General features: G+C 54.1%; 2 protein-coding genes across 4 annotated transcripts; one reads left to right on the top strand and one right to left on the bottom strand.

Moving 5' to 3' along the window:
* Positions 1 to 3114: 3114 nt before the first annotated feature.
* On the bottom strand, positions 3115 to 10763 carry TSN (translin). 2 transcript variants are annotated; one of them, XM_004598457.3, is made up of 6 exons: positions 10446 to 10759; positions 9868 to 9961; positions 8688 to 8784; positions 7047 to 7162; positions 6261 to 6340; positions 3117 to 3808 (listed from the first exon to the last, which is right to left on the bottom strand). In XM_004598457.3, the coding sequence occupies exons 1-6, from the start codon at positions 10509 to 10511 to the stop codon at positions 3578 to 3580; spliced, it is 684 nt and encodes a 227-aa protein (XP_004598514.1). In that variant the 5' UTR covers positions 10512 to 10759; the 3' UTR covers positions 3117 to 3577. The 2 variants fall into 2 exon arrangements, with proteins under 2 accessions (XP_012786165.1, XP_004598514.1); XM_012930711.2 differs by lacking the exon at positions 6261 to 6340 and having other exon boundaries at positions 3115 to 3808; positions 10446 to 10763.
* Positions 10764 to 17940: 7177 nt separating this feature from the next.
* NIFK (nucleolar protein interacting with the FHA domain of MKI67) lies at positions 17941 to 26560 on the top strand. 2 transcript variants are annotated; one of them, XM_012930712.2, is made up of 7 exons: positions 17941 to 18156; positions 19174 to 19311; positions 22103 to 22211; positions 22879 to 23090; positions 25867 to 25926; positions 26045 to 26143; positions 26354 to 26560. In XM_012930712.2, exons 1-7 carry the CDS (start codon positions 18052 to 18054, stop codon positions 26534 to 26536), a joined length of 906 nt encoding a protein of 301 aa, XP_012786166.2. In that variant the 5' UTR covers positions 17941 to 18051; the 3' UTR covers positions 26537 to 26560. The 2 variants fall into 2 exon arrangements, with proteins under 2 accessions (XP_012786166.2, XP_058520317.1); XM_058664334.1 differs by lacking the exon at positions 25867 to 25926 and having other exon boundaries at positions 26354 to 26558.
* Positions 26561 to 27488: the final 928 nt, after the last annotated feature.

Raw genomic sequence — 27488 nt, forward strand, 5'->3', positions numbered from 1 at the left:
AAAGGATGCCAAAGTCTATACTATTTTCCCTGGGGGACCAGTGCAATGCACTGAGCTAGAAATGAGTTCTCTCCCAGCTTAGTGCATGCACAGCTCACTATTGTTCCTCCACAGCTTTTGCCACAAAATGGCGCCCAATGTAGCACTGGTGGGGGTCTGGGCGCCACCTGGACCTATACCGGGTGAGACCTATAGGATGCCAAGTCGGGCTGTTTTCGCTGTGGGACCACTACAATGTGTCAAGCAGGAAATGAGCTTGCTCCTGGCTTAGTGCATGCACAGCTACCTGTTGCTCCTCCAGCCCACAGCCTTCTCCTCAGCACACAAAATGGCAGCCAATGAGGCACAGGTAGGGGGTCTGAGCCGTGAAATATACCGTTTCTGCACCCACCTGCTTGGGCTCTGCCACTCTGCTTCTGCTTGTATTTGAATCACGCAATCCAGCAGGATGGACAGTTCTATACCCGAGTTCACCTCCTGAGCTCCTGGTGAACTCCTCTCCCCATCCAGCCTCTGGGGGAGCTCCAATTGCTGATCACCAACCACCGCTGGGGTATCTGGTCACTACAAAATCGCCCCACTGTGTTTGCTGCTTCCCCATGTCCAAAGGTCTCCAGGTGTCCTGCTGCCATCGGCCTGTCCTCCATTTCCCAGGATCGCAGCCTATCTGCTTCGCCCTGCCTAATGATTCTCTTTGTTTAAACATGTACTTACCCTAATGTCAGCCAATGGACCTTAATGGAGTTCCTCAACCTTGGAGCAAGCGATCAACAGCACCTCAGGACTGTCAAACCACTTAAGCAGTGTTCTGGGAACACGCTCCACATTAGGGACATTGGGATGGCCTCAAGTGGCCTACCCCCATTTCTGAGTACTGATGTGACTGGGTTGCTGGGACTGGCCCTCTCGGCTTCTCTCCACTTTCCCACAATATCAGAAGAACGAAAGGTTGGAAACAGTTGTCTCATCCACTTTCTCCCACTCCTCCACCCTCCCATGGGCATGCATCCCTCTCAACTATGTAATCAATCAAATATAAAATGAATTTATCATTTTTTAAAACTGAAAGAAAAAAAGTGTCCTTATCCTATTCTGTCACGTTTCTCTGGTGATGTTTAATACTACACAGCCCTGAACAATCACCAGAGGGCAATGTTATTTTGCTTTTTGGTTTTTTGGGGTTTTTTTTAGCTTTTTAATATATTCTTATTTTGAATTTTGAATTATGTGGTACAATTTTGTATAAGCTGGGATTCCCCCCTCAAACTCCCAAGCTCCCACCCCCCCAACCCCCCCATCCCCATCCAGAGGGCAATGTTTAATACTAACCGGCCTGGAGCATCACCAGAGGGCAATGTTTAACACTATAGTCACCAGAGGATGATGTTTAACACCACACAGCCCTGGAGCATCACCAGAGGGCAATGTTTAACACCACACAGCCCCTGGACAGCTACCACATCTTCTCAGAGCAGGCGTTCCTCTGTCCAAACAGCTCTAGTCCATCAAAGACTTCCAGGGCAAGAGGACAAAGCAGCAGCCACACAGTCCTTCCTGCCCACGCACGTGTGGCCACAGAGCAAGATGCGGCCATCACCATGAGCCCACACTCACTGAACCACTGGCACTTTTACCTGCCCCAAACAGTTTCACTACTGTATCAGGAGAAGGGAGGCTGTTTACTTCTACTTAACAATAATCACAGTGAATACTAAGAATATCCATATTATTTCAGCCTCTATGGTAATGAGGCTCAGACAGACCTTAGTCCAGGTGAACACACCAGGCAGCCCTAACTTCTGAGTCCTCCATAGTCAAACCACGCCAGTGGCAACCTGTGTTTCAACAGAGGCCTGAACACTCTGCCAAAGCTTCCCTTCTGTGCTAAGTTCCCTTAAGCATCGCTGATAACCATGACTAAGTCGAAGGCAGGTCAAATACCTCCAAGAATGTCAGCTGTGAGATGCACACCCTAATTCACCCCTACCTTCTCTAAACTTCCTCTTCTCACAGATGGGAAGGAACTCTGATTACTAAAGCTATAGCCAAGGCTTTCCAACATACAAACAGAGCCTGCACTGTGGACAGTGGCGCCCTGGCCAGTGTCAGCTCTGCACAGCAATGTGCCTGTCAACCCTGGTCGTCTTTAGCCTCAAAAGCCAGTCAGAATGGATTCTCCTCAAAGAAGACTTCTCACAGCAGCACACTAAGGTACAAAAGGACCAAAACAATGTTTATTGCTTTACACACATAAATAATTACAAACGAGACACTTCTAAATTCTCCCATGGAATTACCAAACTAAAATGTGCTTCCCTTGCACTGTTGCCACAGCGCGTGCTCATCACCCATCTGAGCTTTCCTGCTCCACCCACGCAGTGCATCACTGCACCTTTAATTGACTGCCGAGGCACCTTTTAGAACCTAACATTGTTTTCTTCCCACCAACTCTCCTGGGAAAGCGCCGTCAAGAAAACTGTTCTGAAATCCAACCTACAGTGACTCTCCCTCTCGTCCGGATGTGAACTAGTCAGTTTCCACCTTGGCCGACACACACACGGGCATTGCCCACAACTCGACTCTACAGACCCCAGAGCTCAGCGGTGCTGAAGTGACTCTTCCTGGCACCTGCACCTTCCCTGGAGCGTCAAGGCACCATGTTCACCCACTCAGCAGCAAGAGTTACCTAGCAAGCCTTCTAAGTGGGAAGGAAGGAAGAGCCTAGCCAATCTGCAAATATCCAACTCGGCTGTCAGAGGGCCTTCAACACACACAACTCCTTGCCCTAAAAACGAACATTACCCAACCAGGCTTCTATTTGGGACCCAAGGTCTTACCTCTGCCAAAGCACAGCGCTGTTAGAGAACATGCTGGCTGGGGTAATGCTAATGCCTAGGCCAGTCCAGCTGGCCACCAGGACAAAGGTTGCTCATTTAGGACAGCATCACACCGGGTGATAACGGTTCTTCATGGCTGCCACGTTAAGGCAGAATCAGACAGAACTGTTCTCCTATGTGAGGCCCTCCTCCCCACCTGGCAGAGCCAAACGGTAACACAGTGGTAAGCCCCCACGCAAGCACTGTTCAACAGAACCTACTCAGCCGGACTTCGCAGCCTCAGCGTTTATACTTTGCTGACGGCAGAGAAGAATTTGGGGCTGCACCCCCTTAACAAGAACAGGCTTAACAGAAGGTAGGACGTTTTCTTCCTTGGCAACCATTATTTTTAATTATCTGTATACTGGTGTGGATGGCTAATTTGGATAAAGAAAACATCAAGCATTGTATCTGGAAGAATCACAAACAAAATAGACTTCTCACAGTCGGGTATGCAGGAAAACAACTTTACCAAGAGACCGACACTCACACTGTGACAGGACTAAAATACACAGAGCAACAGAGCAAACCCACTGAAACAACAGGCTGTCCGTGTGTGTGCACTCTGACGCCACAGCACAGCTGGGTAAGAAAATAAAGCGCAGTGTTTAGCAACTGGGCATCCTAACTACCCTAAGAGGCACTCTGCTCACCCCTCCCCGGGCAACTGCGAGGTCAGCAAGGCCAGGAGCAGGGGCCTCCTATTTCTCTGCCCCAGCCGCTGTCTCCTTATTAAAGCCCCGGATGGACAGGTCATAGACCACCTCCTCCACCTTCTTCACGTCGTACTTCAGGCCGTCATAGCGCTTCCTCAGAGAGTCGTTCTTCAGGTTGAGAAGGCGGAATCCGGAATCCAGCTCGTTCATGAAGGTGGAGATGTGAAGCGGCCTGGAGTAGTCTCCAGCAGTCACGCTGTTGACCGACAGCCTCGACTGCAGAGAGAGAGAGAACAAGGACGTTACTGGGGGGCTCCTGTGGCACGTGACCTGCGAGTCACAACAGAAAAGGGGTGTTACTCGGGAGCGCTTGCACAGCACATGTCCTGCGAGTGACAATAGAACCAGGAAGTTACTGGGGGGCTCCTGCGAGGCACGCATCCTGTGAGCGACAACCCGACGACCACAGGCCCACACAGGGTGCCCCTGTGGCTCCATGCCCGGGTCTGAACAAGCACGAACAGGAGATCCTGTTTTCATGAGCTAACGTCTCTCCCGACAGAGGCCCGACATGATTAGTGGCTCCCTCAATTTCTCTAGCTTCCTAGACGACCTGCGGCAGCACTGCTGCTCTAAACCTGGGCCTAACGGTCCGACTGCTGGAGCCCAGCGCATGAGCTAGGACACCAGGTGTGTGGGATCACAACGAGAAGCAGCAACGCGCACCTGGCATCAAGTCAGCACAAGAATCTGCTCCCTCCCCATAAAACCCTGCTGCTTGCCAGGCTTCCCCGCATGCCTGTTCTGTGCGCCCTGGGGGCACCTCACTCACAGGTCCAGCACCCCACTTCCGCCTTTCCCACGGAGCAAGCACCGACAGGGCAAGCAGAAGCTGTGTGCACACTGCAGGAGGGACACCCCCTCGCCCTCACCCTGCCTCTCCGGCTGGCTGGAATAAATGTGTGAAGGACGGCACACCTCAGCAAAAGCTGAGAAACCTCAGGGAGCAATTGCAGGGTCCCAGGACCCAGGGTCCAAGACCAGAGTATCATTACCCTGCTGGCAAGACAGCCAATCTTTTGAAAGATTTTTACTTATTTTACTTATATAAAATGTGAGTTACAGAACGAGAGACAGGAGAGAGCCTATCTCCTGGTTCACTTCCAAAATGGCCACAAGAGCCAGGGTCGGGCCAGTCTGAAGACAGGAGCTTCACCCAGGCCTCTTATGTGAGCAACAGGGCCCAAGTAGTTGGGCCATCAGCACAGGCTAGGGCCAGCACGGCGGCCTTACAGGCTAAGGCTCAGCCTGCATTACAGGCATCCCAACAGGGTGCCCCAGGGGCTCCACTTCTGATCCAGCTCTGTGCTTGTGGCCCAAAGGACAGAAAATGGCCCAATCCTTGGGACCCTGCACTCGCACAGGAGACCTGCAAGCTCCTGGCTCCTGGCTTTGGGTCGACTCAGCTCTGGCTGTTGCAGCCATCTGGGGAGCGATCCAGTGGACAGATCTTTGCCTCTCCTTCTCGCTGTAAATCTTCACTTTCCAATGAAAATAAATCTTAAAAAAAAAAGGGGGGGGTGGAACTGGCACGATAACATAGCGGTTAAGGTCCTCGCCTTCAACGCACCGGGATCCCATATGGGCGCTGGTTCTAATCCCGGAAGCTCCACTTCCCATCCAGCTCCCTGCTTGTGACCTGGGAAAGCAGTCGAGGATGGCCCAAAGCCTTGGGACCCTGCACCCACGTGGGAGACCTGGAAGAGGTTCCTGGTTCCTGGCATCGGATTGGCGCGTACCGGCCCGTTGCGGCTCACTTGGGGAGTGAATCATCGGATGGAAGATCTTCCTCTCTGTCTTCTCCTCTCTGTATATCTGACTTTGCAATAAAAATAAATTAATCTAAACAAAAGAAGAAGCAGAAGAAGAAGGGCTGATTTCCCCAGGCCATTGCAGGAAGCTGGATAAGTGTAGCAACCAAGACTCGAACCAGTACCCAGATGGGATTTTGGCTTCACTGGTGCCAGCTCTCCAAATACCAAGTGTTTTCACCTCTGTGAGTTACACAGCCTCTGGTACATTCAGCTCACCTACAGACGGCTTTTTAAAAGTACTTTTACGGACCTTTTTTCTTTTAAAAAGCTGTTTCTTTATTGGAAAATCATATTTAGAGAGAAGGAAAGACAGAAAGATCTTTCATCCGATGGTTCACTCCCCAAGAGGTAGCAACAGCTGGAGCTGAGCTGATCCAGAGCCAGGAGCTTCTTCCAAGTCTCCCATACAGGTGCAGGGAGACAAACCAGTGGCCATATGAGATCCCGGAACATGCAAGGTGAGGACTTTAGCCACTAGGCTACCGCACCAGGTCCCCTTTAAAAGACAATTTCCCAAGAAAGATTATGGGAGCAAAGGATAACTTTCACAGTCATATAAGCAAATTATCCTCCAGATGCAGGACTCCACAGTTGCCAGGAGCATTACACGGCTAGTACTCTAAAAAGCAACGATCACCTTTGAAAACACACATGAGTAAACACAGAGCTAGCTCCTGGTTTGGCTGGCATTTCTCCCAGCCAGCTGAAACGCATTCTGCTCACAGTCAGTGACCACTTGCAGACCAGGACATCTGTGAGAAAACAACAAACACCTCCTGGATTTGGAGCCTTGTGAAACACTGATAGTGAGGCACAAGGACCAAGCAGGAAGGGCTGGTTGCTGAGCTTCTTACCAGTTCACTAGCGAGAATGAGAACTCCTGAGAGATAGTCCTCCACGTCCAGGTGAAAGCCCTTCTCCCGATCTGGCTCAACTGCAAAAGAAACCCGACCAGGTGAGAGCGGGACTCAGCCAGGCCCGGGCACGTGAAGAAACAGTGCAGAGGCTCCTCGAGGGAAGCAAGCTGCGAGCTGCGGAGGCCCTTCCGCTGCGACCTCAGCACACAGACCGCACCTTCCTGTCAGTCTGCTCTCAGGACCGGCATCCGGCCACGCCCCACACATCCTTCCTGTAGGAAGACGCACGTTGAAGCTGTGAGCCTCACATCACGCCATCCACAGCTGACCACACACACACACACGCTGAAGCTGTGAACCTCACGTCACACCATCCACAGCTGACTGCACACACACACACACACACTGAAGCCGTGAGCCTCACGTCACGCCATCCACAGCTGACTGCGCACACACACACACACACACACACACACACACACACACACGCTGAAGCTGTGAGCCTCACGTCACGCCATCCACAGCTGACTGATATGGGCGGCCTGCCTCCCACACCCCTCTCTCTATATATATACACACACACACAGACAGCTTGAGGAGCTCATTTCTCTGTAAGCCTGAGGTCTTTTTAAATATTAAAAACATAAATATCCAACAGAAACAAGCCACTGCCTGGTTCTAGTTTTGTCTCCAAGTCACTGGCTTTCTACGTCAGGCCTCACGTGTACACATGATGGTTTCTCCTAGCAGAGCTTCTGCAGTCCCAGGAAGGAGGCCACTTACTGCCCAGGATCTCTGTCACGGCCTCCCGGGTCACCAGGGTCTCTGTCTCCAGGTACACCACGAACGCCGCCAGGAAGACCAGGCGCTGCAGCACAAACCTCCAGTGCTCGTGGAATCTGCAAGGGCAGGAGCCAAGGTCAGGGGAGAGACTTCAGAAGGCCAGCGCTGCCAGCAGGGTGGCAGCTGAGCTGGGGGGAGGACTTCAGAGAGTTGGGGCTGCCTGCCAGGATGGCAACAGTAGGCCCTTCCACAAATCACATGTTGGGTAAGACCCCAATATATAAACATTCCAATGTATTAGGCTGAGCCCTACAGGTGCAAGGCTATTACATGTACCTCTAAGCTACAGCAGAGTAAAGCACAATCCACTTCTGAAGAATACAAAAATGCCAGTCAAGATTATGGAGGACAAAGACAAAATTAGCTCTGCAAGGTGAACCGCTAAGAAGCATAATGCTGGGCCCGGCAGTGTGGTCTAGCAGCTAAAGTCCTCGCAACGAACGTGCCAGGATCCCATATGGGCGCCAGTTCTAATCCCAGCAGCCCCGCTTCCCATCCAGCTCCCTACTTGTGGCCTAGGAAAGCAGTCGAGGACAGCACAAGGCCTTGGGACCCTGCACTGTGTGGGAGACCCGGAAGAGGTTCCTGGTTCCCGGCTTTGGATCGGCGCAGCACCAGCCGTTGCAGTCACTTGGGGAGTGAATCATCGGATGGAAGATCTTCCTCTCTGTCTCCTCCTCTCTGTATATCTGACTTTGCAATAAAAATAAAATAAATCTTTAAAAAAAAAAAAGCACAATGCTCTGAGAAAAATTCTTTAAAATTTGAAAATGAAGATTAATGACGATGCCAGCTCTTTATCAGCCTCAACATTTAACTTATGCCTACATTTTGACTTGCATACAAGGCATAAGAAAATTCTAAGTGACAAAATGATGCAAAATGTGTCAATCCTAGACAGATGGCCTTAAGAGCTGGGGCTGGCGGCTGGCAGGTGACAGCAGCCTGCAAACCGCTGCACTCTTCGCCTCGCCTCCTCATTTCCACTGCCGCAAGAAAAAATGACAAAACAAGGAAAAGCAGAGCCACGGAGGACAGCTGGCCCGAGCCAGCCGAGGCGGCCTGGACATGTGTCCTGCGACCCCGCGCAGGGGCCCTGCCCGCTGCCACCCCATGTTCCTCATGCCCACTGAGCTGGGCTTTCCTCTCAGTAATAACAAGACAGTGTTTAACTTTAACATGACAATGTAGCTTTAAGGGCACGGCACAGATTTCTGGCTGAACACCCAGCCGGCAGTGCAATTCAAGTTTTAAGGTAGAACTGCCTGTAATGACCATGCCACCTGGACCTCTCCCTTCAACAGAGAACCACAGTTCATCCAATTTCACAAGACAGAAGACAGTTGCCGGCAACCCCATTTTCTGTTGCAAAAGAATCATGCTCCTTAAAATTTCGAAAGCAAAAAGAGAAAAACTAAAATCCTTCTTTTTTTATCAGCATCCTCAGTTCGATTCATTTTTTCCTTTTTGCCAATTACTCTACAGGCAGGGTTACACCCAGGCAGACACACCTGTCACTCCACACATGGACTCTTTGCCTTTCTCAGTCAACATGACAAACAGCACCACTCGCTTACCAACCTGTAATACTGCCCGGCAGGGAACTTGGTCTTCAGCGACGTGAGATGTGTTTTCACTGTACTGAAATGTTCTCGTGCCTTCAAACACCTCTTTGGAACTGATCAAAAAGATAACCAAATATATCATGAACACTTCAGCAAATTTCAATATAGTTCTCATTGACGAAGGCAGGCCACTGGAAGTAACAATTCTAGTTTTACAACCGAATGTTCACAAGTACACATCTCCTGCTCTTCTTCCTGGCCCTCACTGATGCCACTGAAGAGTAAACACCACCCAGCTAATGTATGCTACACACCTCAGACCCCAGGAGACGGCCACCATCTCCCGTCACCGGCTCCAGGAGCCTGCGCTAAGCACCCGGGTCAACTGCCGGCCCTCCGCCAGCAGGACACCTGCTCTGAGAATGCTTCTGCTCTTCCAGGACTGGGCTGCATCTCACAGCGCAGGCCCCACACCCACGCCGGCACACCCGACCTCCACTGCAGGGGCAGCTGGCACGCTCTGCACTGGCCACCTGCACCGACAAATGCACAGGCAAAGTCAGGAGCAGGCACGAAGCCCCATGCTGGGATGCCTCATGGCACACTGCAGAGTCTGGGCTGCAGTCCACGTTCTAGCTTCTGACTTCAGCTGCCTGCTGACACTCACCCTGGCAGGAGATCCAGACTGCTCCAGCCACGGCCACAGCTACAGCCATTGCCATTGCCACTACCACTACCATAGCCATAGCCATTGCCATGGATACAGCCATGGCTACAACTACAGTTACAGCCACAGCCTCAGTCACTGCTCTAGCCACGGCCACAGCACAGCCACACCCACAGCTATGGCCACTACAGGCATAGGGAGACTAAGAAGAACATGGGAATTGCCTTGCACACTCAAATTTTAAAAAGATAAAAAGAGTACTCAGACAATGAAAGTTGCTTCATACCCGTTATTAATCGCTGTCAGAATTTCATCAGTGAGGCACACCTCCTTTATACCACACCACACACAAATAGAAAACTAACCCAGACACAAAAATATCAAACCTATACTATGAACAAATCACACACCTTCCCAGTTCTGACTGACCCTCATAAACCCTAACAGCCAAGATACCTAATAACCCAAAACAGACCTGCTATGCGGTCTGAACAGGAAGAGACCTGACGCTGGGAAGCTAAGAACTTACTGTCCTGGAAACCGGCGCCCTGATGGACGCCCTGCAGCAGAGTGAGGATCTCCCGGGCTGTCTGCTCCAAGTTCTGCACAACTTTCCGGATCTCCTGGACACAGACAGAACACGGTCACCACCACAGACACACCCCAGCCATGCCGGCCACACTGCCCTGGACTCCTCAGGTACTCCAGGGCCACTCCGCCCACCCAGAGACCCCAGGAGGACGGGGTGTATGCTCCGCCCACCCAGAGACCCCCGGGGATGGGGTGTGCGCTCCGTCCACCCAGAGACCCCCGGGGACGGGGTGTCCACTCCGCCCACCCAGAGACCCCCGGGGATGGGGTGTCCGCTCTGCCCACCCAGAGACCCCCGGGTGGACGGGGTGTCCGCTCCGCCCACCCAGAGACCCCCGGGTGGACGGGGTGTCCGCTCCGCCCACCCAGAGACCCCCAGGGGCGGGGTGTGCGCTCCGCCCACCGAGACCCCCGGGGATGGGGCGTCCGCTCCGCCCACCCAGAGACCCCAGGATTCGAACGACCGGGGCCCAGCCAGGAGAGCACAGCGGACAGGGACGGGGAGCTGGGGCTCGCCTCTCGGATGTCCTGCTCCGCAGCCAGGAAGCCCTGCAGCTCCACGAATATCTCGCTCACAGACATGGCGCCCGCCGCCAATTCGTCAGCCAGGGCTGCGAGCGCGGCGGGAAGAGAAGCTCCGCACAGCCGCCGCCGCCGCGTCCACCGGCCCTAGGCGGCCGGCGCGGGGTCCTGCGAAGCCCGCGGCGCGCCCGGACCAGGGCTGCCCGAAGCGCTGCCTGAGAGGCGCACGCGCCGAGGACGCGGAGCGGGCGGCGGGCGGGGCGTCTCACGGAGCATTTGGACAGGCATTGTCGCAAACAGTCCGCGAAGGGGGCTCCGGAAATACGTCAGCCCGAGGCAGCGGTCTGGCTCCGGAGGAGGGGACGAGCAGGGCCGCTTCCGGGGACGGGCGGTTTGAGAGCGGGCGGCTCCGGAGGCGGGATGAACGGCTCTGGGGGCTGGGAGCTGCCGTGGGGGCGGGGCGCCGGGGCTGGGGGCGGGGCGAGCTGTTCTGGGGCGGGGCGCCGGGGCTGGGGCGGGGCGAGCTGCTCTCGGGGCGGGGCGCCGGTTGGGGGCGGGGCGAGCTGTTCTGGGGGCGGGGCGCTGGGGCGGGGCGAGCTGCTCTCGGGGCGGGGCGCCGGTTGGGGGCGGGGCGACGGGGCGGGGGCGGGGCGAACTGTTCTTGGGCGGGGCTCTGAGTGGGAGCGGAGCGAGACCCTCAGACTTTTTAGCTACACTGGGTGGGAGAAATAAAAGTGTCTCCGCTTTCCTGAAGCAGAACTCCATCAGGAACCTTCTTTTTATTTTTAGGATTGATTTTTTTTTTTTGGCACTTGCTCTTTTTTTTTTTTATTAATTATTTTGCATTATGTTACAGTTTCATAGGCTCTGGAGATTGATTTATTTTTATTCCAAAGTCAGATATAAAGAGGGGAGGAGACAGAGAGGAAGATCTTCTGTCTGATTATTCACTCCCCAAGTGATCACAACAGCCGGAGCTGAGCCAACCCAAAACCAGGAGCCAGGAACTTCTTCCAGGTCTCCCACGTGGGTGCAGGGTCCCAAGGCTTTGGGCCGTCCTCGACTGCCTTCCCAGGCCACAAGCAGGGAGCCGGATGGGAAGCTGGGCTGCTGGGATTAGAACCGGCGCCCATATGGGATCCTGGGGCGTTCAAGGCGAGCACTCTAGCCGCTAGGCCACCGTGCAGGGTCCAGGAACCTTCTCTTTGACCCAGACTGACAAATAGCAAGAATTTGGAAATACTGCTTGTGTCCCAACATGGGCCCGTAACCTTGATGGAAACAGCACAAGTGTCTGCCTACGCAGCGTGGAGGCTTGGAAAGCACACCTGGCTGTGTGACAGGTGGGAGGTAACCTGGTGCTAGCCTGGTGTGACAAGCAGCCTTCCAGCATCATCCTTCCAGGTGTGACATGTGCAGGGTTTGGTGACCCAGGCACATGTCCTCCCAGGTGTGACACGTGCAGGGTCCGGTGACCCGGGACACCGGCCTTCCAGGTGTGACACCTGCAGGGTCCGGTGACCCATCCTTCCCAGCTGTGACACCTGCAGGGTCCGGTGACGCAGGGCACACATTCAGAACAATCAGGTTGGGGTGTGGAGTGCAGTGCTGTCCACAGAGAAACATGTTAGGCCAAGAGCTCCTATACATTTGAAGACCATGGCTTCCCCAGCTCAGCAGCCAGCTTGGTCTCACCCGTGGCAAGTCGGGATCAGGCGCAGTTGGCTGATCCGGGCTAAGCTGGGCCAGGAGCTGGGCCAGGGACTCTCTTGTTCTTGTTGACTGCGGCACAGACCTGGGCTGGGCACTGCTGGACACCACAATGGTCTCAAGGGATGCTGCGCCAGTGAGCTAGAAACCGTGCGGGTGTGACTGACGAAAGCAGGTCCCAGCTGCCCTTCAGCTAGGCCAGCTTCTCCTCTTCCACCTGCTGGAGCCGCAGGTTCGCCCAGTCCATCCCCGTGGAGACACATACAAGCTACAAGCGAGCACTGGTTCTCTGCTTTGCCAGCCGAGACTCTGGAGGAGCAAGAGGAAGTGGCTGAGGGAGTTCCATTCTGGTCTCACGTGCAGTGGGGTCGACGGATGCATCCAGCTGCCCCGTCACCTGGATCAGACCAGCATGGAGTCAGCAGAGGCCATGGCTGGAGGGATACGAACTGGGCAAAGGCAGCTCCTCGGCCATCCAGTCCCACAGGCTCGAGGCCAGAGGCGGAGCAGGGCATACAGCAGAGCCACAGCAAGAAAAGGACAGGCAGTGGCCAGCAAGGGCTGCCTGAACCTCGGGACAAAAAGGAAACTTTGTTTTACCGCTTCCCTCGGGAAAAGGCAAAGAAAAACATTTCCAACGCAGATATAAGGATAGCCATGGACGTAACATCCTGGACACCTCCAGGAAAAACGAGGTGAATCACTGACTATTGTCAAAGCCAGACTGTTTCCCATGAACGAGCTTGGATTAGGCGCTGATGCTGCGGCACCGCGGGTCAAGCCACCTCCCGTGATGAAGACATCCCACAGAAGTGGTGGTTCTAGTCCTGGCTGCCCCACTCTGGACCAGCTCTCTGCTAACACTCCTGGGAAAGCAGCAGAGGACAGCCCAGGCGTTTGGGCTCTCACACCCACGTGGGAGACCCAGATGGAGTTGCATCTTGCCTGGTCGTGGCCATTGTGGCCATTTGGGGAGTGAACCCTGGATGGAAGATCTCTCATCTCCCTCTCTCCAGAACTCTGCCTTTGAAATATTTCTTTTAAAGAACGGAAGATACACAAGTCAGACAAAAGTTGAAGAACATAGGTGTTTGACTAAGTATTGTTATAGCCTGGGTATTTCAAACAGGGCATTGCAAAGAGGCATGGAAGACACCGTGAGAAGCCCTTGGATGAGAGCGCCCAGGGCCCACGTGGACGGGAGGCCCCCGTCTGAGGGAACTGTCCAACCACCCTCCACTGGTGACAAGCAATGATCCTGTGCACAGCATTGCATTCTGTCTTCTGTCCATGCAGTCTGCCATCTTCAGTGAGTCGTCCTTCCATCCACTGGGGCTCAAGGTGGATGGACAGCTTCAAACAAGATCACTGAAGGGCCCAGCACAATGGCTCAATTGGCTAATCTTGCCCCTGCATGCGTCAGAATCAATCCTTATGGATGCCGGTTCTAATCCTGGCAGCATGCTTCCCATCCAGCTCCCTGCTTGTGTCCTGGGAAAGCAGTCCAGGATGGCCCAAAGCTTTGGGGGTCCTACACCCACAGGGGAGACTCAGAAGAAACTCCTGGCTCCTGGCTTTGGATCAGTTCAGCTCCAGCCATTTGGGGAGTGGACCAGTGGATGGAAGATCTTTCTCCTTGTCTCTCGTTTTCATACATCTGATCTGCCTTTCCAATAAAAATAAATCTTAATAGATGTTTTTTTAAGTACATGGGAACTGTGCATGCTAAGAAAACATGCATGGGCTTCAAAAACTTCTTAACCCACAACAATCTCATCTTTAACTCCACTTTCCACAAAACACTCTGAAACATCCATGTGTCTAAAAGATCTGAAACCACTTCTGGACACTTTCTGCTCAAATGATTCTGTTTTCCCCTGGTTCTGTTGTTGTTAGTGAAGCGCTCAGAACTATAATGCCCAGAGTCGGTTGTATATTTGTGAATCTCACAAGTTCACTGTTCCTATTCAGTCTATAAGTAGTGCAATTACAACATTTTTAAGTTGTTGACAAGTTCATTAAAACAATCCAGAAATAGTGCGATGCTAACTGTAACTTACGGAGGGGCGAGGAGCAGCAGTTGCAAGCAACGGGCTGCATGGGAAGCACCAGACAAGCACACAAACGGTTTTCTTTGTTTTTTGTTACTTGTGATGCTAAGTTTTTTAATGTTTATTCAGAAGATGAGATCACAGATACGCGGGCGGTATGTTTCAGGGTGAAGCGGGTTGGGAAGGGGAAGCTGAGAGATGCAATGTGCCTGTTTTTTTTTTTTACAGACTTATTAATTTTTGTTGGGATGGCAGATCTACAACAAAGAGACATCTTCCATCAACCAATTCACTTCGCAAATGGCTGTAACGTTTTGGGATGAGCCAATCTAAAGGCAGGAGCCAAAGCTTCTTCCAGCTCCCAGTCGAGGGGTTCAAGCACTTGGGCCATCCTCTGCTGCTTTCCCAGGTGCATTAGTGGGGAGCTGGACGGGAAGTGCAGCAGCCGGGGCTCAAACCAGTGCCCATGCTGGATGCCTGGTTCCTAGGTGGAAGGCTAACCTGGCGCGGCACTGCTTCCAATGATTTCTGTCTTAGGTGATTTCTACATAGTGAATAAATGGTGTTTTTATTGCGATTTAGCAAGTTTTACCTTGGATCCAAAACAGCATTTTTTTTTTTTTGGCCTTTTCTTCTAAAGCAACTTTGAATTTTTTTGTTTTATTGCTGAAGCACTTATATGTTTCAAAAAGAAGCTCAGTAAAATTTTAATTTTTTTTTAAGATTTATTTTTGTTTTATTGGAATGTCAGATCTACAGAGAGAAAGAGAAAAATATCCTCTGCTCACTGCATCGCAATGGCCAGAGCTGAGCCAACCCAAAGCCAGGAGCCAGGAGCTTCCTACACATCTCTCAAGCAGGTGTAATCCTTGACCGCTTTCCCAGGCCACAAGCAGGGAGCCAGAAGGGAAGTGAAGCAGCCAGGACACGAACCAGTGTCCTTATAGAAGCCCAGCACACACAAAGCGAGGACTCTAACCACCAGGCCACCACGCCAGGCCCAAAATAAATAAAGATTTATTTATTTTTATTGGAAAGGTAAATCAGATTTATGGAGAGAAGAAGAGACAGAGAAAGATCTTTCGTCCACTGGTTCACTCCCCAAGTGGCTACAACGGCCGGAGCTGAGCCTAGTTGAAGCCAGGAGCTTCTTCCAGGTCTCCCCCCTGGGTGCAGGGGTCCAAGGCTTGGGGCTGTCTTGTGCTGCTTCCCAGGCAGGGAGCTGGACGGGAAGTGGAGAAGCCTGGACATGAACTAGTGCTCATATGAGCTCCTGGAGGATTAGCCAATACAGTCATTGCACAGGGCCCTAAAAATAAATCATTTTTTAAAAAGCTTACTTTAAAACAAACCATCTCTGGCCTGGCGCAGTAGCCTAGTGGCTAAAGTCCTCGCCTTGGATGCACCAGGATCCCATATGGATGCTGGTTTGTATCACAGCTGCTTCGTTTCCTTTCCGGCTCCCTGATTGTGGCCTGGGAAAACAGTACAAGATAGCCCAAAGCCTTGGGACCCTGCACCTGCATGGGAGACCCAGAAGCAGCTCCTGGCTCCTGGTTTTGGATCGGCTCAGCTCCATCCATTGAGGCTACTTGGGGAGTGAACTAGCAGATGGAAGATCTTTCTCCTCTCTGTATGTCCTCTTTGCATATCTGATTTTCCAATTGAAAGAAAAAAAAAACGGGGTGGGGGGGGACACAAAACCTCAATTAGCTAATCCTCCCCCTGCAAGTGTCAGAATCCCGTAAGTATATTGGCTCATGTTCTGCCTGCTTGTCTTCCAATTCAGCTCCCTGCTTATGGCCTGGGAAAGCACTAGGGGATGGCCCAAGTCCTGGGAACCCTGCACCCGCGTGGGTGACCTGGAATAAGCTCCAGGTGCCTGGCTTTAGATCAGCTGACCTCCATTACGGCCATTTGAGAAGTGAACTAATGGAAGATCTTTCTCTGTCTCTCCTTCTCCCTGTAAATCTGCCTTTCCAATAGCCTCTGATGGCCCCGCTGCTCAGCATAAAAGCCACCCAGTCCCTCCCAGTGACCCCGGTAGTCCTGGCTGTGCCACATTCCTCTTGGTGACAGGTGACATCAGAGCTGCCCCCTGCAGCGGGGTCCTTCAGCTTGAAGTGCTTTGCCCACATGCCTGTCACTCATCCCCAGGTCTTAAGGGTTACGTTCCTGAAGGAACTTTCACCAACTTCCCACTCAACAGCCTTCCCGTTCTTTGCCCTCCCATGCTCCCCCTTGTCACACCTGGCTCTGATTTCAACGTGTGGTCAGCGTGATGCCACGACAGGTATGGGCACTGGCTGACAGGAGATTCATCGCACGGCTCGTTTGTTCATGTTTTGAGCCGAGTCTTCAGGCTGTGGGTTGGAATAATGAAGGTATCGTAGCAAACTATTCTTTCTTATCCAGTGTTATGCTGGGGTAATGAAGCTTAACCAACCACCTCACAACACTCATGTCCCACTCACAGGCCGAGGGCTTGGCGAGCTTTCTCTGCTCCATCTCCTGTCTGTCCCTCACTCAAGGGCCCAGGGAGGGAGCAGAGGCCTCCTGTGCTCGTTTTCACAGTGGCATGAGCACCAGAGAGTGTTCTTCATGCTGGACCAGAAGTGGCACAACTCCCGATCTGCACACATCCCTCTGACCCAAGCAAATCGGGCTGCTCAAGTTGGCAGAGTGAGGAGTTCGGCTCCACTCTCAGGGAGACACAGCCAAGGGGGGTGGAAGACAGGTTGACAAGTGATAGAAGGGACAGTCGGTGCGTGGCCCGAGTCTGACCGCACTCCATCACGGGCCTTCCCAACACCTGGCAGACAACAGGCATGCAGCGCCAGTTCTAGTCCTGGCAGTCCCGCTTCCCTTCTCCCTGCTGTACCCTGGGAAAGCATTGGAGGACGGCCCAAAGCCTTGGGACCCTGCACCCGTGTGGGAGACCCAGAAGAGGATCTGGGCTCCTGGCTTTGGATCGGCGCAGTATCAGCCGTTGTGGTCACGTGGGGAGTGAATCATTCAGACGTAAGATATTTCTGTCTCTCCTCCTCTCCGTATATATCCGACTGTCCAATAAAAATAAATAAATCTTAAAACACAATAAAGCAGAGCTACAGAGAGACAGAACTCAAACGGTGCCACAGCCAGAGCTGAGCCAGTGCAAAGCCAGGAGCCCGGAGCTTATGCCGGCCTCCCACGCGGGTGCAGGGACCCGAACACTTGCACCTTCTTCGGCTGACTGTCCACTTTAGCAGGGAGCTGGATCGCAAGTAGAGCAGCCAGGACTCAGACTGGCGGCCATATGGGACGCCAGTGCCGCAGATACCGAGCTAATCCACTATGCCACAGGGCCACAAGCCCTTGGTCCACGGCCCAAAAGCAGGGGCCCCCCATTGCCACAGAGGGGCAGGGAAGCAAGCGCTTGGGCCAGCACTACGACGTCCCAGGTGCGTTACAGGGACTCGAGCTGCAATGGTGGGTGCAGGCTGGGGCTTAATCCTCTGGGTTACAACACCACCTGCCCATGCCCCTGTACTCGGCAGACATCGGTCCCTCCCATAGGCAAGCTCACTCCTCAAGATTGCAACGCCCCCAACCCCCCATGCCACCCCACGCTCCAACGGTAACCGGAGGACCGAAATGGGTCAGGCCCTGGAGAAGAGGGCGCAAGGTCCGGGTAGCCATGCCGGAGGCCCACACCAGCAGCCTGCCCCAGGCCAGGGAGAGGGCGGAACTGACAGGCGGCGGAAGCCGAGCAGCCCCGAGCCGCGACCTTTGCCCCCGTCGCCACTCCTCTTCCGCTACAGGCGTTTCCGGGAGCGCCGCGTGCGTCTGCTGTGGCCATGGCCGTCTTCTCCGGGCCTGCGCCCCCGGTTCTCTCTCTGAACCCGCAGGAGGACGCCAAGTTTCAGAAAGAGGTGGCGCAGGTGCGCAAACGCGCTACGCAGGTGAGCCGCCGCTGCCGCTTCCTCCTCCAGGGTGTCCCCGCCGGGACCGGGGGTTCCAGGGCCGCTGTGGGCTCGGGGTGTCCCCGCCGGGAACGGGGCTGGTGTGGGCTCGGGGTGTCCCCGCCGGGAACGGGGCTGGTGTGGGCTCGGGGTGTCCCCGCCGGGGTCGCTGTGGGCTCGGGGTGTCCCCGCCGGGGTCGCTGTGGGCTCGGGGTGTCCCCGCCGGGGTCGCTGTGGGCTCGGGGTGTCCCCGCCGGGAACGGGGGTGCCGGGGCCGCTGTGGGCTCGGGGTGTCCCCGCCGGGAACGGGGGTGCCGGGGTCGCTGTGGGCTCGGGGTGTCCCCGCCGGGAACGGGGGTTCCAGGGCCGCTGTGGGCTGGGGTGTCCCCGCCGGGAACGGGGCTGGTGTGGGCTCGGGGTGTCCCCGCCGGGAACGAGGGTGCCGGGGTCGCTGTGGGCTCGGGGTGTCCCCGCCGGGAACGAGGGTGCCGGGGTCGCTGTGGGCTCGGGGTGTCCCCGCCGGGAACGGGGGTGCCGGGGCCGCTGTGGGCTCGGGGTGTCCCCGCCGAGTGCAGGGGAGCCGGGGCCGGTGTGGGCTCGGGGTGTCCTCCTCCAGGAGAGCCCCCCCGGGAATGGAGCGGGGGACCAGGGTGGTTCTTGGAGGAGCCCGCCGGGCGCTGTCGCCCTGGTTAGCTGGTGAGGATGAGAACCCCAGGTCATCCCCTGGTTGGGGAGTTGTGTGTGTGCCCAGAGCTTTGGACCTTCCTGCGGAGTAGCCTAAGAACCACTGTGGGGAATGTGGAGTATGCACTCACTGGAGGGAGGGGTGCAGACCAGTGGGGCTCTGCCTCCTGCACACGGTGCTCCTTCCTTGGTGGCCACGCCGTGAAGACCAGGTCCTTGGTGGGACATTCGTTGTGGGTTCAGGTCCTAGCTGGGGCCATGGGCTTTGCTGGTGTTGTCGCCCTGCGATTTTTTTCCTGTTGAAAAGCGTTTACCGGGTTTTGGTGTCCTCAGAAAAAAAAGCAAGAACGGCTTACTCCGGGAGTCATCTATGTGGGCCACCTGCCCCCCACGCTCTACGAGTCCCAGATTCAGGAGTATTTCTCCCAGTTTGGCACTGTTACGAAGTTCCGACTGTGCAGAAGCAAAAGGGTAAGTTGGTGTTTGTGCAGTGCGGTCACCTGACCGCCCACCCCACCCCCCACGTCCCTGCAGAGGCTCTGTTAGACACATTGAGTGTGGGGTGCCACCAGGCGGGCACCTGTGTGTGCTCTGTGGGAGGCCACCCGGCGGGCACCTGTGTGTGCTGGAGTCAGTGAGTGTGGGAGACCACACGGCGGGCACCTGTGTGCTGGAGTCAGTGAGTGTGGGCTGCCACACGGCGGGCACCTATGTGTGCTCGGGGCGGCCACCTGGCGGGCACCCACGTGTGCTGCAGGCAGGACCACTTGCTTCCTTGTCCCACACTTCTGGCAACAGACGTTTCATCCTTAGTTACGTCTGGAGACAGTTTCCCACATCCTCCTGCCAGGAAAGAAAAAGCTGTAAAGATGGTGGTTGAACCTTGTTTTTCTTTCTTAACCGCAATCCCACCTTTTTTTACTGACCCATTTAAGAGTCTTCCACCGTGATCTAAGGCTGGAGCGTTCTCGTCCGTCCGCATCGTGCTGCTGTCTCGTGGGAGTTATCTGTCCCTGTCTGTCCTGCCTCCCTGGGGACCCAGCGACAGCCCATGTACAACAGTCCCCTTGTCCTTTCCTGCCCTCAGACTGTGTGCTTGCTGTTCACGGTGCTCCGGGGCTATGGGGAGAGACGGGCTGCATTGTTGGGGTCTCTCTGACGGGTGTCATTCGGCAGCAGTGGTCCGTTCAGTGTCTGTCCCCTTCCCAAGGAGTGACTCTGAGGGGGTTGTGCAGCCATTTCCGTTCTCACAGCATTGCTTGTTGCCGGGCACTGAGCGGCTGAGTTGTGGAGGTACCCGGGCTCTTCAGCAGCGGCCTGGCTGGGCTGGACCCCGGCCTCCTGGCTGCCCTGGGCGTCAGCACTGTGTGCAGAATCACACCAGAGCGTATACGTATGCATGCGTGTGTGTGTGGAGTGCAGGAGTGCGGAGTGCTGAGGCTGCGCTGGTAAGCAGGACACACCTTGTGTCAAGTGTTGGTGGCATCATGTCTCCAGGGCAAGCCTGTGAGAGTGGCTGTTTTGTCATTCTGGCTTTAAGGTGTGAGAAGCGGAGCCCTGAAGGTGGCTTATCCAACTAACCATCAGATTCTGGATCCCGATCTGAGCACTTGGACCCCAGACGCCAAACACTTGTTGTTGAGATGGATTTTAAGTTTTATTTGATAATTTTTTGTTGGAAAGGCAGATTTACAGAGAGAAAGATCTTCCATCGCTGGTTCATTCCCCAAGTGCCCACACAACCAGAGCTGAACCAATCCAAAGCCAGGATCTTTCGGGTGTCCCATGCGGGTACAGGGTCCCGAGGCTTTGGGCCGTCCTCGACTGCCTTCCCAGGCCACAGGCAGGGAGCCGGATGGGGAGTGGAGCAGCCAGGACATGAACCAGTGGCCATAAGGGATCCCAGAGCATGCAAGGCAAGGACTTTAGCCACTAGGCTACCGAGATGGATTTTTTTTTTTTAAAGGTTTGTTTATTTTTACTGGAAAATCAGATATACAGAGAGGAAGATCTTCCATCCACTGATTCACTCCACAAGTGACCGTAATGGCCGGAACTAAGCTGATCCGAAGCCAGGACCTTCTTCTGGGTCTGCCACACACGTAATACAGGCAATATAGTCCCAAGGCATTGCGCCATCCTCAGCTGCTTTCCCATACCTTGAGCAGGGAGCTGGATGGGAAGTGGGGCTGCTAGGATTAAGACTGGTGCCCATATAGGATCTTGGCACGTACAAGGTGAGAACCTTAGCTGCTAGGCTACCGCGCCAGGCCCCCAAGATGGATTTTTTTTTTTTAAATCCAGTTTAGGGTTTTCCCTAGATGCTGGCTGTGAGTGTGGCACATGTGAAAAGGAGCCATTCTGGGCTGCTGTTTTACCTGAGGGCTATCTTCCGTCTGCTGCTTCACTCCCCATATGACTGAAGCCAGCAGCTCCGGGACCCAGGCAGTGAGCCAGTGCTTGCAGGGTGTGTGACCGCAGGAGGCTGTGACCAGAAGCAGCACGCCGTGTGGAACCCAGGCACGCAGGCTGGGATAGAGGCGTTCTGGACAGTGTCTTCACCCTCTGGGCAGTGCTTTGCACTGGCCTCGTAACCTGTCATGTGTGAAATAGCAGTCCCCTGCATTGCTTGTGCAGCATCATGCTGGACACTGGCTGTAAGTGCATAGAGTGGAACTAAGGATGAGGGGCGAGCCTTGGGGCACAGAGGTCCAGCGTGCGTTTGGCATGCCTGTCAGTCAGAGATGGTGTGAGGCACTCCATGCCCGAGTGTTCCTTTGAGTCCCAGTCCTGCTGTTGCTTGGCGGAGTCGGTGACGCTGGCCCGGTGCTGGCCCCCAGCCACCGATGCAGGAGACCAGGAGCAGTTCCTGGTTCCTGGGCTCTGTCTCACCCAGCCCTGGGTGTCGAGGGCATCTGGAGAGTGACTGGTGGATGAGAATCCCTTCCTGTTCATAACCCTCCCTTTCTGTCACTCCGCAATTAAGTAAGCCTTTTTTGAAACAAAAGACTGAGCCATGCCAGATTTCTTCCATACGTAGGTGTTGCTTAAAGATCAAGTGTGTAATACACTGAATGACCCAGACAGCAATAATGACTGAGAAGCCAGCCGTGGGTGCAGACTGTCTTGGATGGACCCCAAATGTATGATAGAGCTTGCCAGAACATCTGACAAGGGGCTTGATTGCATTATTTGGATGAACAACATTGAGGAGCTTGCCATGATTAATTTAATTATTTTTCTGGTGGGCTTCCCGTTGCAGACTGGAAACAGCAAAGGCTATGCCTTCGTGGAATTTGAGTCCGAGGACGTCGCCAAGATCGTGGCCGAGACGATGAACAACTACCTGTTTGGGGAAAGGCTGTTGGTGTGTAAGTGCTCTGGGCTCAGGATGCAGGTGCTGGTGGTGTGTGAGTGCTCTGGGCTCAGGGTGCGGGTGCTGGTGTGTGAGTGCTCTGGGATCAGGGTGCGGGTGCTGGTGTGTGAGTGCTCTGGGCTCGTGCCTGCAGGTGCTGGTGGCTGAGCTTGGGGACGGGTTCCAGCTGCAGGTGTGCCTGAGTCATGCCAGTCTGTGCATACAGGAGAAACCATACAGAGTGGAGGAAGCGAGGGGAGCTTGTGGCCATTTCTGTCTCATGTCACTCCCTGTGAGGGGTGCTGGCTCTGGCCTCCTTGTGGCTCTGTGGGAAGTGGCTGTCCCAGGTCCAAGGCTCTGCGACAGCAGCAGATGGGGCTGCCTGAGTAGCGTCTCCTCCCTCCCCACTGAGACTGCCCCAGAGCCCTCTTGTGGTCGTGGGCCTGGCGTCCCTGGAAGATGGACTGGGTGCGTGGCTTGCAAGGAGACAAGGCTGTGGCTGGCTGGTGGCAAGCAGCAGGATGAGCTCTGAGCACCAATGACTTAGCAAGGAATTCAGTCTTTGATCGCTCATTGATCATTCCCATCGTGTTGATTATCATGTGGGGACTCATGCTGAAGAACCCTGAATTACCTGTAATCCTTTCCCTATTGCTCTCTGATTGTTACCTTTTTAAAAACAGGTCAGTTTATGCCACCTGAAAAAGTGCATCCGGAGCTCTTTACAAACTGGAATGTTCCATTTCGTCAGCCGTCATTTCCAGCAGTGAAGCGGTACAACCAGAATCGGACACTCCTCCAGAAGCTGCGCATGGAGGAGCGGTTCAAGAAGAAAGAAAGGCTCCTTAGGAAGAAAATAGCCAAGAGAGGAATTCATTATGACTTCCCTTCCTTGGTAACTATTCCTGTATTTTGTGTGAATTGTCCTGTGGGTGAGCTTACCTCCGTAGCTGTAACGTGGATCACATGCATGCCTGTAAAGTTTCTCTTCATTTTTTTGAAATTTTTTTTTATTGGAATGTCAGATATACACAGAGGAGGAGAGACAGAGAGGAAGATCTTCCGTCCGATGATTCACTCCCCAAGTGAGCCGCAACGGCCGGTACGCGCCAGTCCGAAGCCAGGGACCAGGAACCTCTTCCGGGTCTCCCACGCGGGTGCAGTGTCCCAATGCATTGGGCCATCCTCGACTGCTTTCCCAGGCCACAATCAGGGAGCTGGATGGGAAGTGGAGCTTCCGGGATTAGAACCAGCGCCCATATGGGATCCCGGGGCGTTCAAGGCGAGGACTTTAGCCGTTAGGCTACGCCGCCGGGCCCAAAATTTATTTGTTTTATTACAAAGTCAGATATACAGAGAGGAGGAGAGACAGAGAGGAAGATCCTCCGTCCGATGATTCACTCCCCAAGTGACTGCAATGGTCGGTGCTGTGCCGATCCGGAGCCAGGAACCTCTTTCAGGTCTCCCACATGGGTGCAGGATCTCAAAGCACTAGGCCGTCCTTGACTGCTTTCCCAGGCCACAGGCAGGGAGCTGAATGGGAAGTGGAGCTGCTGGGATTAGAACCGGCGCCCATAGAGGATCCTGGCGCATTCAAGGCTAGGATTTTAGCCACTAGGCCACGCCGCCAGGTGCCAATTTGTGGACATTTTTGTTACACATTTTTCTAAAAGCTATTTTAGTGATATACAATGAACTGTGAATTATCTACCTGGCTTCCTGTTCTGGTCTTTTGATGTTCTTGTTCAGATATGTTCATTTGTTGGAAAGCCGTGTTGACAGATAGACCTGATTATCCCCCAGATGGCCACAGTAGCCAGGCAGGCCAACCCTGTCCCCCAGATGCTCACAGTAGCTAGGCAGGCCAGCCCTGTCCCCCACATGCCCACAGTAGCCAGGCCAGCCCTGTCTCCGGCCTGGGTGGGGGGAACCCAGACATTCTGGCCATCATCTGCTGCCTCCCAGACTTACAGCAGAAAGCTGGCTGTATTTTATATATAATTTTTTGAAAGATAGAGTTACAGAGAGCAAAGGAGACAGATTCACCCTCTGCTGGTTTGCTCCCCAGATGGCCACAGTGGCCAGAGCTGAGCCAGTCTAGTTTGAAGCTTCTCCTGGGTCTCCCATCTGGGTGTGGAGGACTTGGCCGTCTGGCACGTTAGCAGGGGCTGACTGTATCAGAAACAGCCAGTTAGCATCAGTTTTCTGAATTACATGAGCAGAGGTTAAAATACAGCAACCCAGATTTGTTGGAAAGGCAGATATGCAGAGAGAAGGAGAGACAGAAAGATCTTCTGTCCACTGGTTTACTCCCCAAGTGGCTGCAAAAGCTTGAGCTGAACCAATCTGAACCCAGGAACTTCTTCCAGGTCTCCAGTGCAGGTGCAGGGTCCCAAGGCTTTGGGCCATCCTCAACTGCAAATATTGTCCATATAGGATCCTGGCGCGTGCGAGGCAATGATTTAGCCACTAGGCTATCATGCTGGATCCTCATTTAGCTGGAGATTTTGTGCTTCAGAGGAACAAAGAACAGGGGGTTTTGCTGAATCCCGTCTCCCTGTCACAGGAGGAGACATGCTTCGACCCGACTGCAGGTAGTGAGGATGTGGCCAGTGGAGGTGAGGGTCTTCTTCCGTGACCACGTCTTGAGATTGTTTCCCTTTTGCATGGCTCACCTTATTTCCACAAAGCCAAGTAGGGGGCTCCTCTGACGCAGCTTCCTGCTGTTGTGCCTGGAAAAGCAGGTGCTTGGGCTGCTGCCACCCACATGGAGATCTGGCTCCTAGCTTCAGCCTGGCCCAGTCCTGGCTGCCAGAGATGGTCGGGAATGAACCAGTGGACGGAAAATCTCTCGCTGCTTCCTCCTCTATCACTGCCTTTTAAGTCAGGGTAAGGTTTTTTGTTTTTTGGTTTTTGTTTTTTTTTTTTAATTACAAAGTCAGATATACAGAGAGGAGGAGAGACAGAGAGGAAGATCCTCCATCCGAAGATTCACTCCCCAAGTGAGCCGCAACGGCCGGTGCTGCGCCGATCCAAAGCCGGGAACCTGGAACCTCTTCCAGGTCTCCTACGTGGGTGCAGTGTCCCAAGGCTTTGGGCCATCCTCGACTGCTTTCCCAGGCCACAAGCAGGGAGCTGGATGGGAAGTGGAGCTGCCGGGACTAGAACCGGCGCCCATATGGGATCCCGGGGAGTTCAAGGCGAGGACTTTAGCCGCTAGGCCATCGCGCCGGGCCCCCTAGAGTAAGTTTTTAAAGTAGTGGACACGAGGGCGTGCTGCCCACCCCTTCCAGTAGCAGACACGAGGGCGCGCTGTCGGCTCCTTCCCGTTGGCTCCTGGGCCATGGAGCTCTGTCTGCCCTGAGCAGTATTGCTTACCCACTGGAGAAGCGGCCGGCTTCCTGGCCGCCACAGTACACTGAGCAGGCAGGCTCCAGGCCTCGCTCCGCCTAAAGCCGCAGCTGGGCTGGGCCTGCCTTCGACCTCCGCAGCTGCTGCCGGTTTTTTAGTCGGACCTGTCTTAGGGTTCTACCACTGTGGTCACTGAATTTAAATGGGAATGATCTGTCATTTGAGGGAAGTTCACTAATAATACAGCATAGCTTATGTTCATAATGTGTATAAAGGAAAGCAGTAAGACTGCCTGTTGGTAACTCATGTGTTCATTGAAGATTTTACAGAAAGGGGAAAATGCGGCAAGCGCTGATCTGCAGAAGTCGTCAGAGAGCCAGGTAATTGTTGATTTGTGTGCTGTTGCGCCAGATAATGGCGAAAGAATTGGAAAACATGTGCAAGACTGCTGTGGCTGTGAACATGCAGATTGCTAAATGTCTAAACGTTTATTTGAAGGCTTTGCCTAAGAAGAAAAAGAAGAAAACCACCATGGCTAAAAAGAAACAAGGAGAGCCTTGCGCTGCCACTGCCGCGGAGAAGCCACCGGACAGCCAGGTGAGCGTGCGGGGTGCGGGGCCCGGGAGCAGGGCTGGGAGCAGGAGCAGCTCCGGCCACTGTCCTGTGGCTGGGATTTCCCGTGTGACCTCACAGTGTGCCCCAGCAGCTCTGTCTCCAAAGGCCAGAGCGGGCCGAAAATAGAGGGACACAATATCGCAGGGGTCTTCCACACTTGGGTGTGACAGATTTCCTGCCTGTTGATTTCAGGGGCCCACACCAGTTTGTACACCAACGTTTTTGGAGAGACGAAAATCTGAGGCAGCTGCCATGGAAGATGATAAGGACAATGAAATAGTTTTCAGACAGCCTGTACTGGATGTAAAAGAAATGCAAGAGACTCGAACCCCCGCACATTCAGGGAAGAAGAGGCGAAGAAAACGCAGTCCGTGACTGAGTGTGTTGTGTCCAATACAGCTGCTGCTTCTGTGGCTCTGAGTGTGTTGTGTACCATACAGCTGCTGCTTCTGTGGCTCTGAGTGTGACTGGCACGGCGACACCAGCCATGGCCAAGACACTGCAGGGGAGGCCGTGTCGTATCGCCTCTAGTCCGTCCTGGCTGACACAGGGCAGGCGGGCAGGCGGCTCGTTCGCTCCCCTGGCTCTCCTGAGTGACTGCCTGCATAAAGGTGTCACCAGTCCCTGTCGATAGAAGCACCACCCTCATGTCACCAGCCTATTCCTGGTCATCCACATGGTTGGTTTGCCTTGAAAGGCATAGGTTCTCTGTCCACAAGTTCCCCCCAAATGCCTTAGTAGCCAGAGCTAGGGGCAGGGAACTCGGTGAGCAGCAGGCCCTGACCGCTGGAGACGCCACTTGCTGCCTCCTAGGCTTTGCATTCACAGCAGTCACACGGCATGCAGAGCTAGGGCTTGCCCAGGCCCTGCAGCAGGACACGTGGCTGTCCAGTCAGTTCAGGACTGTAAAAGTGACTCAAAATAGTGTAGACGGACTCAGCGCGATAGCCTAGTGGGTGAATCCTCACTTTGCATGTCCCAGCTGCTGTGCTTTGGTCCAGCTCCCTGCTTGTTTCCTGGGAAAGCACGGCCCAGTCTTGGGACCCTGTACCTGCGTGGTAAACCCAGAAGAAACTTCTAGCTTTGCATCAGCTCAGACCTGGCTGTTAGAGCTCCTTGGGAGTAAACCGGTGGATGAACGATTTTTCTGTCTCCTCTCTGTAAATCTGCCTTTCCAATGAATAGCTCTTTTGAATAGTTCTGACGTGGAGTTCACTCTGCTTGAGTGCCTCTATTGAGTCATCTGGCCTTCAGTTTTTAATGTTCACACACTTGAAAGGCAGTGTGAACATCCATCCGCTGGTTCATCTCCAGGGGCCTGGAAGAG

This window comes from Ochotona princeps, chromosome 5, assembly GCF_030435755.1.
Source record: "Ochotona princeps isolate mOchPri1 chromosome 5, mOchPri1.hap1, whole genome shotgun sequence".
In the NCBI taxonomy this organism is placed as follows: domain Eukaryota; kingdom Metazoa; phylum Chordata; class Mammalia; order Lagomorpha; family Ochotonidae; genus Ochotona; species Ochotona princeps.

What these genes read in the sequence shown, in the direction of transcription:
- TSN (XM_004598457.3), bottom strand. Translation starts at nt 10,511, where the DNA reads ATGTCTGTGAGCGAGATATTCGTGGAGCTGCAGGGCTTCCTGGCTGCG. An exon ending in CGGAGCAGGACATCCGAGAG is followed by an intron (nt 9,962 to 10,445) that starts GCGAGCCCCAGC and finishes GTCTGTGTCCAG; the next exon opens with GAGATCCGGAAAGTTGTGCA. An exon ending in TCATTCTCGCTAGTGAACTG is followed by an intron (nt 3,809 to 6,260) that starts GTAAGAAGCTCA and finishes CTCTCTCTGCAG; the next exon opens with TCGAGGCTGTCGGTCAACAG.
- NIFK (XM_012930712.2), top strand. Translation starts at nt 18,052, where the DNA reads ATGGCCGTCTTCTCCGGGCCTGCGCCCCCGGTTCTCTCTCTGAACCCG. An exon ending in TGCGCAAACGCGCTACGCAG is followed by an intron (nt 18,157 to 19,173) that starts GTGAGCCGCCGC and finishes TGGTGTCCTCAG; the next exon opens with AAAAAAAAGCAAGAACGGCT. An exon ending in AGAAGTCGTCAGAGAGCCAG is followed by an intron (nt 25,927 to 26,044) that starts GTAATTGTTGAT and finishes GTTTATTTGAAG; the next exon opens with GCTTTGCCTAAGAAGAAAAA.